This window comes from Danio rerio, chromosome 25 (genome assembly GCF_052040795.2).
Source record: "Danio rerio strain M-AB ecotype USA chromosome 25, GRCz13ab, whole genome shotgun sequence".
Lineage (NCBI taxonomy): Eukaryota > Metazoa > Chordata > Actinopteri > Cypriniformes > Danionidae > Danio > Danio rerio.
Window position 1 is genome coordinate 1,722,693 of NC_141045.1, and position 17,308 is coordinate 1,740,000.

At 35.1% G+C, this 17,308-nt stretch overlaps 1 protein-coding gene and 1 long non-coding RNA gene across 3 annotated transcripts in view; both read right to left on the minus strand.

The window, feature by feature from the left end:
* Positions 1–17,308, minus strand: part of LOC101882451 (neuronal acetylcholine receptor subunit alpha-7) — a 33,189-nt gene that overhangs the window by 11,397 nt on the left and 4,484 nt on the right. For both annotated transcript variants that reach the window (XR_015525992.1, XM_087311536.1), the window contains exons 3-6: positions 14,266–14,310; positions 8,521–8,630; positions 7,366–7,445; positions 3,178–3,345 (exon numbers count right to left, since the gene is read on the minus strand). Coding sequence is in view for 1 of the 2 variants with exons in the window: in XM_087311536.1 (XP_087167662.1) it covers positions 3,178–3,345; positions 7,366–7,445; positions 8,521–8,630; positions 14,266–14,310 (403 nt within the window). In the remaining variant the exon portion in view is untranslated. The remainder of the gene's footprint in view (positions 1–3,177; positions 3,346–7,365; positions 7,446–8,520; positions 8,631–14,265; positions 14,311–17,308) is intronic.
* Positions 15,194–17,308, minus strand: part of LOC147837620 (uncharacterized) — a 2,890-nt gene continuing 775 nt past the window's right edge. Inside the window, exons 2-4 of the long non-coding RNA XR_015526154.1 lie at positions 16,021–17,308; positions 15,460–15,724; positions 15,194–15,419 (exon numbers count right to left, since the gene is read on the minus strand). The exon at positions 16,021–17,308 is cut by the window's right edge and continues 557 nt beyond it. This is a non-coding gene — a long non-coding RNA (uncharacterized LOC147837620). The remainder of the gene's footprint in view (positions 15,420–15,459; positions 15,725–16,020) is intronic.

Here is a 17,308-nt window from a genome sequence, read left to right on the forward strand (position 1 = left end):
ATATATTGCAACACCCTGGCAACCACCCAAAACACCATAGCGACTGCACAGCAACACCCTGGTAACCAAATTGGAACACACAAAAAAATATCATAGCAACACCCTGGTAACCAAATAAAAAAACACACAAGACTTTTCATAGCAACACCCTGATAACCGCCCATAAAAACCTGCCAACTGCACGGCAACACCCTGGTCACCAATTAGGAACACACAAGAAACTTCATAGCAACGCCCAGGTAACCACCCACAACACCATAGTGACTGCACAGAAACACACTGGTCACCAAATAGGAACACACAAGAAACATCATAGCAACAGCCTGGAAACCAAATGAGAACACAAGTAACTTCATAACAACACCATGGTCACCAAATAAGAACACAGAAACTTCATAGCAACACCCTGGTTACACCCACAACACCCTAACAACTGCACAGCAACACCTTGGAAACTACAAAGAAACATACAATAAAATACATAGCAACACCCTGACAACCACCCATAACACCCTAGCAACTGCACTGCAACACCTTGAAAACAACAAAGAAACAACCTAGCGAATGCATATCAACACCTTGGTGACCACCCATAACACCCTAGTATCTATACGGACACCTTAGTAACTACATAATACCATGGCAACCATTAAAAAGCCCTTACAAATTGCATAGCAACACCCTGGTACCCTAGTATCTGCACAACAACACCTTGGAACCACATAGGAAAACCCTAGCAAAAACATACAGTATCAACACCCTGACAACCACATAAGAAACTGCATAGCAACACCTCGGCAATCCTATACAATGTTGTTAAGAAACACCCTAGAAACCTCAAAGTCACACCACAACAGCCACATGGCAACACCCAAGCAACAGCATAATAACATCCATGGCAACCACTCAACACACACTGTAAACTCTATAGTAACACCCTAATAATCACAAAGCAGCACCCTAGCAACTACATAGTGAATCCTTAGCAACCCCCATAGCACCATAGCAACCGGCTGATCTGAAATCCAGTCTAAAATCTAAAACACAACCTCAGATAAAGATTAAAGACAGAACAAACATGCTGAAACTCACAATTAAACAGGAAATAACCCTCAGAATCTGTTATCGCCACTGAGTCCACTTAATGAACGCTCATTTCTGATCTTCACGCTCATGCTGATGGATAATTCTGTTGGGCTTCATTTATATTATGTAACAATGACACAATTAAAGACTCTCCAAGCTTCTGGCACTAAGATCCTTCTGGAAGACAGAAATGCCAGATCCTAATCGGCAAATACTGATTATGAACAAACGAATGAATTCACACGAGAGAGCATCTGAAAATTGGGTGCGCGCGCGTGCGTGTGTGTGTGTGTGTGTGTGTGTGTGTGTGTGTGTGTGTGAGAGACATTACGCATGACAGACACTGTTATGTAAAACTTGTTTGTTTTTATCCAGCATTTCTCCACATCTGCCTCAAATCACGCAGGGCATCGTGGTATACTGTACAGACCAGAGACATATAAACAAGTCAATAAACAAAGTTACAAATATTGCACTGACAAATAAATGGAGCAAATTACATTTAAATTGATGAACTAAAATAACTACAACTGAGAGGTGAAATAAACACAAATTTATACAATATAATAACTATAATAGTCATGATATGCAGTCATTTGTTAATTTTCCTTTGGCTTAGTTCCTTTATTTATCTGGGGTCACTACAGTAGAATGAACCACCAACTTTTCAAGCATATGTGTTACATGGTGGATGTCCTTCCAGCCACCACCCATTACTGGGAAACACCCATACACACAATTTACTTTATCCAGTTCGCCAATAGCGCATGTGTTTGGACTGTGGAGGAAACCAGAGCACCCGGAGGAAACCCACGCCAACACGGGGAGAACATGCAAACTCCACACAGAAACACCAACTGGCCCAGACGAGACTCAAACCAGTACTGCATAACCAGTATAACCAATACTGCATGTCAGTTTTTTTGCATGTCAGGGGGGACGGGTGAAAACTTTTAAGCAAATGAGATAAAAGTAAAATAAAGTAAAAAAAAAATGTAAACAAAATCATTGAACTAAATGAGCAAAATAAATAAATAAAGAGAAATACAATGTAAAAATAAATAAATAAAAAGGCCTAATAATAATACAAATAAAAAAGATACGAACATTTTTTTATTAGAAAAAATGACATTTTCTTTAAAGTTAGTTATAAAATTATTATTTTTTTAAAAATACATTGAAAATGCAATTTCTGAAATACATTTTTAAAAATAATTAAATAAATAAATAAACTGAGAAATGAAATAATAAAAATAAAAAATGTATACAAAAAATTTAACTAAATGAGCAAAATAAAGTTGAGAAATAAAGAGAATTAAATGTAAAAAATAAATATATAAAAAGGCTTAAAATAATGCAAATTGCAAAAATTATATTTATAAAATAAACAAAAAACTAAAATTTAAATGAGATTAAATTTTTTTAAGTTAAAGAAATATTGAACTGTCAAATAAATGGGCAAAATTAGGTTTAAACTGATAAACTAAACATTTAAATTTAGAAATAATAATTAAATAATACAAATAAAACAATTATACAAAAATAAAAGCTTTAAAACTAAATTTAAGTTAAAGTTAAGCTAAAAAATTACAAAAAGATACATTTTCTGAAATAAATTAGTGAACTAAAAATAGATTAATTAATAATAAATAAAACTGAGAAATAAAATACAAAATTCAATATTCAATGATACAAATTTAAATTCATTAACTATAAAAAACAACTGAGAAATAAAATGTAAAAATAAATAAATAAAAAGGCCTAAAAATAATAAAAATAAAATTTTATTTCAATTTAAAGTTGTAAAATGACAAATAAAATACATAAATAATAAAACTGAGAAATAAAATAAAAATGTGTGCAAAATCATTAAACTAAATGAGCAAAATAAATATTTGAGAAATAAAGAGAAATAAAATGTAATAATAAATAAACAAAAAGGCCTAAAAATAATACAAATAAAACAAAATACAAAAAACTGTAAAGTTAAAGTTACAAAATTACAACAAAATAAAAATTTAAAAAATAAAAAAACGTTTAAAAAATAAAAACAAAACTAATATTAAAACAAAATGAGTCTGTAAAACTCACCAACCAGATCCCACTCCCCGTTAGCGATGTATCCGGTGATATCGGCATTTATCATCTGCAGATCCAGAGCCCAGCCGCCGTACGTCCAGGAGCCGAACTTCAGATCACAGCGCTGCACGTCAAACGGGAACCAGCGCACATCGATGTAGCACGTGCTCTTGAAGATGCCTGAGCACAGACGTTGCTTTCATTTAGTCTGAAGGGGCTTCTCAATATTTACACCCATGACTCTCTGTTATCTGTTACTTATTTGCTTATTCTGTCCTTAATAATGCTCTCCAGCTCTCTGAAACAGACTCTTTTAGGCTCTGATACTAATTATGGTGTTTTGATGACTGTCGCTTTAAATGCAAATGACATTGTGCTCTTTTCAGAAGAGAAATGCCTGTGTGTCAGCATAGTGACAGATTCAAAACTGTTGTAAGTGTGTGCTTCATGTGTCTGTCAGTCTATGTGGCTCTTGTCGCTGCTTCATCTAAGACTCCACATCTATAATCCTCTTAGTCTATGCTGACAGAATCTTCAGCAGCTCAAACACTTTAATGGCTAATGGACAGACGTCTGCTTCTCACTCAGGGCTGCTGTTTATGCTAATGAGGGAGAGATGGGCACTAGTGGGCGGGGCTTTCCCTCTCTGATGACGTCATACAAAGGGGGAATGTTAATCAAAGTGTTTACAATAGGATTAATTCATGTTCACCATTAGAGGCTGGTGATACTCACACACTGCTGACACACACCTGGGTTTAAACCCTTTATAAAAGTCATTTTGCATTAAAGCTCCGCTTTAAAGAAACACTCAACTACTTTTTAAAATCTCTTTTGAACGAAATGCTAATGGTCTAATCCGATTCAATTCATTATGCTAAGCTAAGCTAAAAGTGACCCAGCTAGAGCAAGAAATCAAAGGAATGGATTAAAAAAAAGTTCAAGTCCACTGTTTAAACTTGTAAATGAGACCTTTTATAGTAAATTGGAGGAGTCTTCCTTTAATTTTCCTCATCTGTACAGAGTTCCTGAGCAGAAATTCATATCTGATGTTCCCATACAACATACAATCGAGTGCACTTACACCTACATATCTTTAAAAAACCTGTATTTCCCCACCCCACCCTGACCAGCCTCAAAAAAACTACTATGGTGCACAATACCTGTGTTTACACCATAGACTGTAAAATATATGGACGTAGTATCCGTGACGTCACCCATAGGTTTCTAAAGAGCGCAAAGGAAGCCACAAGTAGGCGCGGCCAACCATCGCTATTTTGTTCGCGCGTCATCACATCCACGGCGGGATACCAAACAAGGGCAAAGAGGCGGAGAGTGGAGCTACAGACACCTGCTGGCATTTAGCTTTGACCTGCCTCAGACACACTTTACTTTGGGAGAACGCTTAATACTTCATCACCTGCGACTCGCTTGTGTTCTGACCACATGTGCTTGGTTGTACACTATATCAATAAAGTGTTTAGACTTTTAAAAACACTGCTGTAATACACTGAGCCACTAAACATTGTTCTTATGACGTTTTTCAACAGGAGGAAAACGCAAATCACTTCCAAACACTTCAGATATAGTCTGTGTTAGTTAATGTAAGACTATTGATGAAATCCAGCATAACACTGTATGACAACGCTTCAGATGACTGATCTAGAGCCTACAGCTAATCAATCTGACAGATTCTGCAGTGCATTACAGCTCTAAATATAAATATAAACCATAAATGATCTTAAATAAAACAAATACATGTATAGAGATGGTGTATAAGTATATAACTTTACTCACATGGGAAACGGAGGCCAGGTTAATGGTTTGTGAGCACAATTAAGTGCACTCAGCATGCCATGCCATCTAATAATTGTAGGAAACAAGTCCAAAAGGCAGTTGACTGTGTAAAGCCGCATAAAACAACACAGAAATACGATAAATATGCCGAGTTCAGTGGCTAATCTGCAGGATTAAGCTGAGGTGACGGCGACCAACGAGACCTAGCTGTCACTCAAGTGGCCACGCCCTTAATTATGCAAACTTAATATAACTTAATATAAAAGAAACGGATGAGTTATAAAAATATTCACCCCCTCACAGTTGTCATGAAGGGTAATATTAGCTGTATTAACCAACATCTGTTTTTGTACAGGCTGTAAACACCTTTATTCTGCTGTAGAGTTGGCCAGTCTAACAGTGGGCTCAATTGAAATTTGCTCTGTTTTGGAGTCAGAAGCGGCCAGGACTAGCGGAAATTCGGACGAATTGCAGTTTTAGTTACTTCCGTATTGGCTTCCTGAGGGAGAGCAGGAGGTTGCAGCTTGATTTACACCTGTATGTGCACACTAACCTGCTAAACATACCTCAACTAACACTCTGAGAGCTGAGAGTGTCTGTGTGTGTGTGTGTGTGTCTGAGACAGGCGAGTTACTGTAAGGTCACCCTGAACCATGTTAAACGTCCCCATCTCTGTCTTCAGGTGATGTTGAAATGCCCTCTGGGAAGCTCAGGATGATAAATGGTGCGTTTCAGACACGACACATCGCCCTCTGAAGGATTCTTAGGAGTCGAAGCTATAGCTGCCTAATTTTATGCACATTTTGCCTAGAGGAAACTCCAAGATGTCCATACATTTTGAGAACGTAGGATAAAGATTTTATCTGATAAGAACAAATGTGCATAAACACATTATAGATTTAGTGAATAAACTCCACGCATACACTGCATCAGTGCAGTTTCTGACAGATGCTGATCAGATATTAATGTGTGTGTGTGTGAGGGTTTTTGCGTCATTAAAGGGTCACGAAACACCAGAACACATGTGTTGAGCTGTTGGCAGTGGTATATGTGTCCCACACTGCTAAAAACACTATTAGGACACCTATATTTCACTAAAAAGTGTAAATTGGTTGTCTTTGCGTTATTAAGAGCAAATTCGTACTTCCGGTTTGAAACGAATGTTTGAAGCTGCGTCACGGTCATGAGATAATAGCGTGTATTCCAGCGTGCAGACTGGACGTCTGTGCCAGAGTGTGTCTTATTACGTCTTACAGTGTGATGCATTAATGCATGAGTAAAGCTTGGTTCAAACCAATCAGCGCGCTCTATTGAGCAACTTCATTAATATTCATTACTGTCACAGTGTTTAGACGACAGAGACGACACGTTGTGTTGGCAAAACAAGCGTGAAGTGTTGCTTTTATAGTTTACTGCAGTGAAGTTTTGTTTTCATTTTCTCTCTGTGAGAGCGCAGCTGGAGTCACGTGTGGATTAACAGTGTACGCGACGCTCCACAACAATAACTTACGTGTCTAAGGAGGATTATTGTTTACCTGAGAGCTGTTCTCATCTGCAGACGCTGAGATCCGGATTCGCTTGTAGTCTCCTCTTAATAAAGACGCGGCTCTAGTTGCTGGTGATTGTCTGTCTCTACAGATTTGGTAAGTGAGTGACCAGTGCTCTTTGTTTATTCAGTTTGTTCGTATTGAACTAAGTTAACTATTGCACCGAGTGTAAACATGTTAGCACCACAACCAAGCTTTAACCTCGTGTAGGATTTTCACCGCATTTAGTGACCGGAATAACACACGCGGCTTTCTGACACTACCTGCCGTGTGCATCCAAATTTCCGGGAAATACTGAGGGTTTTTGTCTCTCATTCGCCGTGCGGTATCAAACATTGCATGAAAAATACACGCTGAGAGCAGTTCCTCGAATCAAATATCTCGTTTGTCGCGAGGGGCATGAATGAATTCCCTGAATGAAAGAGCCAAACTGCAGTTAAAGTCACCATTTAATAATTTGGCAAATAATTTGACTACAGATGTCCATGTAGGTTAAACACCATCACTTTCTCCTGTGTGTGTGGGTGTGTATTTTGACTCTGAAACTTGCTCGTGCCCAAATAGACACTCCCACACCATCCCACTTTAGTTCCTCCGACACTCCCCCTAAACAGAGCTGGACACGCCCACTTTTCTGACACCCTGCTGAAACGAGGGGGTGTCATGGCCCTTTAATGTTGGTTTGCAGCTCTCCATCGTTGCAGATATGAAATGTTGTTGTGCTGATTGTAAAAGGCCTCAGCCCTCCATCAGTCCGTCATCACAGTGCTTTAGTATTATACTTCTATTATTATTCTTGAGCCTCCAAAAGCCACCACATTCACTGTGCTTTGTCTTAATATAGGGTATACTTTACCTGGCGGCAGGTACTGACAATATCCAGACGAGTTGACCAGCACGTTTGTGTGAAAAGTGGCATCAAATCTCTCATCGGCACTGTTAAAATAAACACAGAACACATTTAAAGAACTGAAATATTGACCCAAATGTCACCAATCAGATGAGGTCGCACTATCTTTAGCCTCTTGAGCTGATGTTTTAGATTGGTTTGGAGCTCCAGAAAGAGGTCTGTAAAGCAGGAGTGTGTGTGTGTGTGTGTGTGTGTGTGTGTGTGTGTGTGTGTGTGTGTGTGGAGTCAGTAAATCACAGTAATTTAAGATCCCACAAAACTGCCAAACATGAGGAAGAGCTCTACTTCTGTCCACTTTTCTGACACTCAGAGAGATGCATGCTGGGTAAACACATCTGACAGTGAGTTTAATAGTGAAGCCAAACTGATTAAAATCAGTGCTGTGTGATCAGACGGTTTATACAGTTATTAAACAACACTCAAAATGTGCAGTACATAGGGGAAAGTTAAGATTTATGTACTTAAATTATAACATTAATCCAACATATATTTCTGTTATACACAAAATGGGTCATATTTATTTATTTTTACTATATATTTAAATTTTAGCTATGGTTTTGGTAGTTTTGCTACATTATTTTAGTAAATATATGGTTAAATAATTGACTAAATGTTGTGTTCTTTTGGGTTTTGATTTAAAATTTTATTAATTTAGTATTTATGTATATCTACCAACACTATTGTGTTTAATGTGCACCTTTTTTGCATTTCAGTTGACAAAAATGCCTTTAGTTTTATGGTTTCACTACAGGTTAATGATAATAATCCTCTTTTTTTTAATCATATAATACTTTATTTCAAAATATTTAAATTTAAAAAATGAATAAATTCTAAAATACGTTGATTAATAAATTCTGTTCATCTGAATCTGTGCTGAGAAACTACATTACCCATGATGCTCTACATGTTATTCCACTAATGAGAGAGTCAAGAGATCTAAAGCTCCGCCCACTCCAGTGAATAAAGCACCGTGAGTGATGTCACTGAGTCTCCATTGGCTCTCAGTATTTGTACACACATGAATATTTAGTGATGAACATGAAATGTGTGTGTTGTAAATGTGTGTGTGTGTGTTATAAATATTTTATAAATGTGTGTGACCTGTTGTAGAGCAGAATGTCGGGTCTCCAGATTAGCGAATCCGGGAATCTGACCGTGTTCACGCCAGGGTAATCACTCATGTTCCAGCGCAGGTAATAATCTGTCCAATACTATACACACACACACACACACACACACACACACACACACGCACACACATAAACATGGAGATGCACACACATATTCACAGACACACATATATATATATAAAGACACATATGCGTGCGCGTACACACACACACACACACACACACACACACACACACACACACACACACACACACTCACACACACACACACACAAACAGGAATGAGAGCAGATCATGAGCTTTGTGTTAAATAGTAAAGGTTATTGAGTGGTTCATCAGCTTTATGTCAGAACAGCCGTTAGTGGCTTATATTGGGTCACTATACGCTCCAATACTCCTGTGCTCAATCCAAATATAAACATCAAACAGGGACAACAAAATATTATAAACAAAATCTCTTGTTTTGCTGCAGTTTATACATTACAATTATTACAATTCAACTTTTTAAAATCGTAAAATAAACCTCGGCTCAGTTGGTGTTTCTGTGTGGAGTTTGCATGTTCTCCCTGCATTCGCGAGGGTTTCCTCTGGGTGCTCCGGTTTCTTGCTTCTTTCCCCCACAGTCTAAACACATGCGGTACAGGTGAATTGGGTAGGCTAAATTATCCGTATTATATGAGTGTGTGTATGAATGTGTGTGTGGATGTTGAAGGGCATCCGCTGTGTAAAAACTTGCTGGATAAGTTGGTGGTTCATTACGCTGTGGCGACCCCGGATTAATAAAGGGACTAAGCCGACAAGAAAATGAATGAATGAATGAATGAATGAAAACTGTAAAATAAATAAATGAAAATAGAAAAATATTATAAAATGTTCATCTTTTTATATTAAAATGTGACATTTTTTTATTATTTAAATTTTAAAGAACTTAAGAAATGATATAATTTAATTCATACTTTTAAGATATAATTTATTACAATTGCTTGTAGTTTAATATTTTACCAACAAGTACGTGTAATAACCCTGTTCTGCACTCAAAAACAAAAAGAAACTACTTATGATGCCTGGACAGTTTTACTCCTCTCTCCACTCCGTTTTTAATGTTTTGACCAAGTAAAACTTTATGCTGTATATTATTTATTTCTGATGCATGCTGAAATGGACTGTGGGTTTTATTGTCTTTATAATTCCTTTATTAATTTAATTAATTTAGTTTTTTGGTAATATATGCATATTAAAAAATAAATAACATAAATTTTTAAATAATAAAAAATATTACTGATTGAATGAATGTTTTTTGTGCTTAAAAACTGTTATAAATAGAATAAAAAGTATATAAGTATATAAAAAGTCAAAACTGTAATTATAATAACAATCAAAAATAATAAGCATTATTTATTTATCATATATATATATATATATATATATATATATATATATATATATATATATATGTTATTATGTAAATATAAATACTTTTTGAGCTGCTTTATGTTAAATTATTAACAAAAACTATTAAATTATATTAAAAAAACACAATTTTTGTGGGTTTTATTCCCTGTAAACTCAGTTATTTTATACTTAATTAATTATATTAAGGCAACACTGTGGCTCAGGGGTTAGAACTGTGGCCTCACAGCAAGAAGGTCGCTGGTTCAAGTCCCGGCTGGGTCAGTTGGCATTTCTGTGTGGAGTTTGCATGTTCTCCCCGTGTTGGCGTGGGTTTCCTCTGGATGCTGCGGTTTCCCCCACAGTCCAAACACATGCGCTATAGGTGAATTGATCAAGCTAAATTGTCCGTAGTGTATGAGTGTGAAAGAGTGTGTTTAGGTGTTTTTCAGTACTGGGTTGCAGCTGGAAGGGCATCCGCTGTGTAAAACATATGCTGGATAAGTTGGCGGTTCATTCCACTGTGGCGACCCCAGATAAATAAGAGACTAAGCCAAAGGAAAATGAATGAATGTTTTTGAAATGCGAGATCTCAAATAATTAATTTTTAAAAATTATATTAAAAAACACAATTTTTTTGTTTCTGTTAACTCATTTATTTTAATTCCTAATCAATTTAGTATATTAAAACACAGCTTAATGTTAACGCAAATGAACGTTCTGCATAAATAAGATTAAGTAAATTCAATTTCAAATCAAATTTGCACACATTTGCTTTTTTCCAGGGGTGGCTCATCTTACCCCACTCTCTCTCTCTCTCTCTCTCTCTCTACAGTCAGTAGATCTGGCTCGGCCCTCCTCATATACTGGATTAAACCTCACTAAGAGTTCAATCCTCCATCATCATCATCATCATCATCATCAGTGTTTTATCTTGAAAACTGAGCTGTGATTTTGAGTCTCAGTGAAAGTAAAGCGCATGCGTGTGTATTTCTGGGAGAGCTGAGAGGCGTTTAATCCGGTTTCAGCGGAGAAACCTGCCTCCGCCACACTGAACTGAAAATACTTCACATGATGATGAAAACATGACTGCAGCCTGCTGGAAAACATGCAAACATTAATAAAGCACTTGAAAAAGCATAGGGGCAACAAACGACGAGTTTGCATGTTCTCCCCGTGTTGGCGTGGGTTTCCTCCGGGTGCTCCGGTTACCCCCACAGTCCAAACACATGCGCTATAGGGGAACTGATCAACTAAATTGGTCGTAGTGTATGAGTGTGTGTGTGTGTGTGTGTGAATGAGTGTGTATGGGTGTTTCCCAGTACTGGATGACAGCTGGAAGGGTATCCACTGTGTAAAACATGTGCTAGAATAGTTGGCGGTTCATTCCACTGTGGCCGACCCCTGATAAATAAAGGACTAAGCAGAAGGAAAATTAATGAATATGCATGTGCTGGATTTTCCAAGTGTGTATTTCAGTGATGCATTTGTCCGAAAGCTTCGTGAATTGTGCGATCAATCCATTAATCACTGTGCGTGTTTTATTGTTTACAGCACAGACGTGAAGTGTTCAGTGTTTAGTTTTGTTTCCTGAAGGCTGCGGGTGTGAAATAACCTCCAAACGCATGAATGGAGGACACAGAAACGCATTACTGAGAGTCTGCTGTGTGTGCGGCTTATAATCTTCATCTCCTGCTCACTATAAAACACTCATTAAAGATCAGTGTTAGAGGAAAGCAGCTGAGCAGAGGAACATACATCATCACAAGCTGAGGTTCAACAAATACTGCTGTTTCACATCTGAGATTAATAACATGAGTGCACTGGACAACACTAAATATGAGCTGAAATAATAATAATTTTAATTATTATTATTATGATAATAACGACAATAATAATAATAATGAAAATAATGATAATTGTAATTTAAAAAAATGTATAATAATAATACCAATATTAATAATTAATAATGAAAATTATGATAATTGTAATAATAAAAAATAATATTAATAATAATTATAATAATACAAAATAAAATTAGTTTTTATTATTATAAAAATATCAATAATAATAATAAAATAATGATAATAATAACAGTGATAAATAATAATAATAACAATAGTTATGTTTTTAAAATACAAATAATATTATTATGAATAATAATAATATTTATAATAATAATAATAATAAACAACAATAATATTAACAATAATGATAAAAATTATAATAAAAATACTACTACTACTAATAATAATAATAATGATAAATAATAATAATAACAATAATGATAATAATTATAGTAAAAATATAAATAATATTAATAATAATATTAATATGGATGATAATAATGATAAATAATAATAATAACAATATTGATAATAATAAAAATTAAATTATAATTATTAATAATAATAATAATAGTCATAATAATGATAATAATATTATTGATATTAATAATAATAATAACACAATATAATAATAATTATAATAAAAATAAAGATAATATTAATAATAAAAATAATGTGATAATAACAATAATAATAATAATGATGATAAAATAATAATAATAAATAATAATAATATTCAAAATTATAATAATATTAATAATAATAATAACAACAATTTAAATAATAGTGGGGCATTCTCCGTAAACCCTAGAGATGGTTGTGTGTGAAAATCCCAGTAGATCAGCAGTTTCTGAAATACTCAGACCCAGGCAGCAACAACCATGCCACCTTCAAAGTCACTTAAATCCCCTTTCTTCCCCATTCTGACGCTCGCTTTGAAATGCAGCAGATCGTCTTGACCATGTCTACATGTCTAAATGCAGTGAGCTGCTGCCATGTGATTGGCGGAGTGGAAATTTGCATTAACGAGCAGTTGGACAGGTGTACCTAATAAAGTGGCCGGTGAGTATATATTAAAGTTTAAACAAAGTATATTTTACTTTAAATATAGATTACGTTTTATTTAAACCGTTGTGTTTCAGCAGTTATTCTGGATGCATGGTCATGGCTGGCAAATAAATAAATAAATAAATAAAGCCAGTAAAGTGTGCTGAGCAGTAAAACAGCGCCTGTAGCTGTGTGTGAACTATACACAGCTGAACAGATGGAGAGATTCTCTTCTGCTGGATTTGCTCTGTTTAGATGACATTAAGACTCCGTCATTCATTCGCTCTTCTCTTCATCATTTCATAAAGCAGACTTTCAGATGCGTTCAGGTCAGACTCTCTGTCTCCACATGAACACAAGTCAACAACACACGCACACGAAGCCCGTTTACAACACTCAATTCATTCATTATTTCCTTTCTCTTCGGCTTAGTCCCTTTAAACGCTGAATTTGAACAAATACAAAAAATAATTGTGACCTTTTTATCTCAGATTTTCTCAGAATTGTGAGATGTAAGCTTGAAATTGTGAGTTACATTTTCAGGATTGACTGATATAAACTCGCAATTTTAAGAAAAAAAGTCTGGATTTTTAGATTGAAAGTCCCATTTGCAAATTGTAATCTCTGAATTCTTAGATTAGCCTGAAAGTCATAACTCTGAGTCAAGCTGTCATGGCTTATTCTGTAGCCAATCAAAACAAGGGGGCTAATAATATTGTTAAATGCACTCACCGGCCACTTTATTAGGTACACCTATCTAACTGCTCGTTAACGCAGATGTCTAATCAGCCAGTCACATGGCAGCAGGTCAATGCATTTAGGCATGTAGACATGGTCAAGACGATCTGCTGCAGCATCAGAATGATATAAGCTCATAATAAAGTTAGAATCATGTGATAGAAAGGGACAAATCTCAGAAATTAAGTCAGAGTTGTGTCATTTAATTGCATATGAATATAAATTAATGCATGTAAATATATGAGTGAAAAAATCATTAATTCATTCATTTTCCTTCAGCTCATCAGGGGTCACCACAGGGGAATGAACCATCAACTATTTAACTATATATGGGAAACACCCATACACACACATACACTAAGAAGAATTTAGTTAATCAATTCCCCTATAGTGCATGTGTTTGGACTGTGAGGGAAACCGGAGCAACCGGGAAAAAAACCTGAGCCAACATGGCGAGAACATGCAAACTCCACACAGAAATGCCAACTGGCCCTGCCGGGATTTAAACCAGCGACACTTCTTGCTATGAGGCCACAGTGCTAACCACTACGCCACCACACTGCCCATTATTAATTTTATTAATTTTATTAATTGTATTAATTTTAAATAATAGAATAGAATAGAACAGAACAGAACAGAACAGAACAGAATAGAATAGAATATGCTGCCTCTTTATGAAGTGTGACTTCTCTTACCAGCTGGAGCCAGATGTTTGTTGTTAAGACCTGGTTTTTCTCATCCTGAAAATGAAACACAAACAAGAACAGACGTCATTTTAAAGGCCATAAAGAACTGGAGATCTTCTGTTAATGTCAGTGCATTCATAATTTAAAACATATGTATTACAGCAACATAAACAAACATAATCGGAAGCTAAACTGATCATAACTAGAACACAAAGAGAACATTTCAAACATAACCTGAACATTACGAAATATCCTAAACATAACCAGAACATAAGAAGAACATATCCTAAACATAACCTGAAACAAAACATATCCTAACATAACCAGAACATAAGGAAAACATATCCTAAACATAACCTGAAACAAAACATATCCTAAACATAACCAGAACATAAGGAGAACATATCCTAAACATAACCTGAAACAAAACATATCCTAAACATAACCAGAACATAAGGAGAACATATCCTAAACATAACCTGAAACAAAACATATCCTAAACATAACCAGAACATAAGGAGAACATATCCTAAACATAACCTGAAACAAAACATATTTTAAACATATCCTAAACATAACCTGAAACAAAACATATCCTAAACATAACCAGAATATAAGGAGAACATATCCTAAACATAACTGGAACAAAAAAAGAGCATATCCTGAACACAACTTAAACAAAACATAGGCTGAACATAACTATATTATTTCCTGAGCATTGCCAGAACATAAACAAACATAACCAGACGGTAACCTGAACATAAAGAGAACATGTCCTGAACATAACCAGAATATAAAGAGAATATATCCTGATCAAAAAACTAGAACAAAAAAATGAACATATGCTGAACATGACTAAAACATATCCTGAACACAACTAGAGCATAAAACAAACATATCCTGAATATAACCAAAACATATCCTGCACATAACTAGAACATAAAACGAACATATCCTGAACATGACCAAAACATATCCTGAACATAACTAGAACATAAAAGGAACATATCCTGAACATAACCAAAACATATCCTGAACATGACCAAAACGTATCCTGAACATAACCAGAATATAAAAGAAACATTTCCTGAACATATCTTGAACATAACTAGAACATAAAACGAACATATCCTGAACATAACCAAAACATTTCTTGAACATAACTAGAACATAAGGGGAACATATCCTGAACATAAAAAGAACATAAAAGGAACATATCCTGAAAATAACCAGAATATAAAAGGAACATATCCTGAACATAACCAAAACATATCTTGAACATAACTAGAAAATAAAAGGAACATATCCTGAACATAACCGAAACATATCCTGAACATAAGAACATATCCTGAACATGACCAAAACATATCCTGAACATAACCAGAACATAAAAGGAACATATCCTGAACATAACCAAAACATATCTTGAACATAACTAGAACATAAAAGTAACATATCCTGAACATAACTAAAACATATCTTGAACATAACTAGAAAATAAAAGGAACATATCCTGAACATAACCAAAACATATCCTGAACATAACTAGAACATAAAAGTAACATATCCTGAACATAACTAAAACATATCCTAAACATAACTAGAACATAAAATAAACATAAACAAAACATATCCTGAACATCACCAGAACTTAAAAGGAACATATGCTGAAAATAAACAAAACATATCCTGAAGATAACTAGAACATACGTAACATATCCTGAACATAACTAGAACATTAAAGGAATATATCTTGAACATAACTAAAACATATCCTGAGCATAACTAGAACATAAAATAAACATAACCAAAACATATCATGAACATAACTAGAACATAAAATGAACATATCCTGTGTGCTCTTTTTGCTGGATGTTTCAGTGAAAAAAGCAGATTTAGCTTGACGTGAGCAGGTGTCGAGGCATCAGGTGTGTTTTTGGAACAGAGATTGAAAACGGGAATAATAAAAAATGAAGGATGAGCTCAGCCGGATCAGTGCCTCTGAAATCTGCATCCCAGATCAGATCAGCAATTATAAATACAGAAACAGCATCTGCAGGAGATCCAGACTGGGTTTGTCAAATATCTGCGGATGAGAAACAGACATGCTCTTTCTCTAAACGGATTTGAGTCTTTCTTTATCCAACAGAGACCTTCCTGTGTGGAGATCTCCTTAAAGGGACAGTACGCCAAAATGCACTCAGTAGTGTCCTCAAAGCAGTTTCTTTAATCTGTTGAACACTAAAGAGAATATTCTGAAGAAAGCTGGAAACCTGTAACCATTGACTTCCATTTGGAAAATAAATACAATTGAAGTCATTGGTTACAGGCTTTCAGCATTCTTCAAACTATCTTATTTTGGGTTTAACAGAAGAAAGAGACTGATAAGGGTTTTAAAGAAGTAAAGGATGGCAGAACTTTCATTTTTCGGTGAGCTGTGCCTTTCTGACGTCACATCAGCATCAAACACAAACAAACGTAATAAATAAATAAATATTAAATCACTTTTATATGTAGAGCATGAAGGGATGTGGTGAACACACACACACACACACACACACACACAGCTGCTGAATCACATCACATCTGACTGTGTGCGAATCAGCTGAAGACATCTGCTGTAAAAATATGCACGCACATATTACACATACATAGATATATTATATATAATCTAAAAATACAACATAACTTTCAAACACACATTTTTAGGTTTTTGTGAATTGTGGGGACTTTCCATAAACTTCTATTGCTATTAACCATAATATATCTTACACATAACCAGAACATAAAAACATAGCCCGAACATAACCTGAGTATAACCAAACAAAAAGAAAACAGATACTGAATGTGACTAGAACATAAAGAGAACATAACCAGAATATAAAGGAAACATATCCTCAACATGACCATGATACTGTATATTTTGAACATAACTACAACTTAAACAAAGCATAGTCTGAACATAACCATCATATATCCTGAACATAGCCAGAGCATAAAAAACATAGCCAGATGATAACCTGAACATAACCAGATGCTAACCCATATCCCA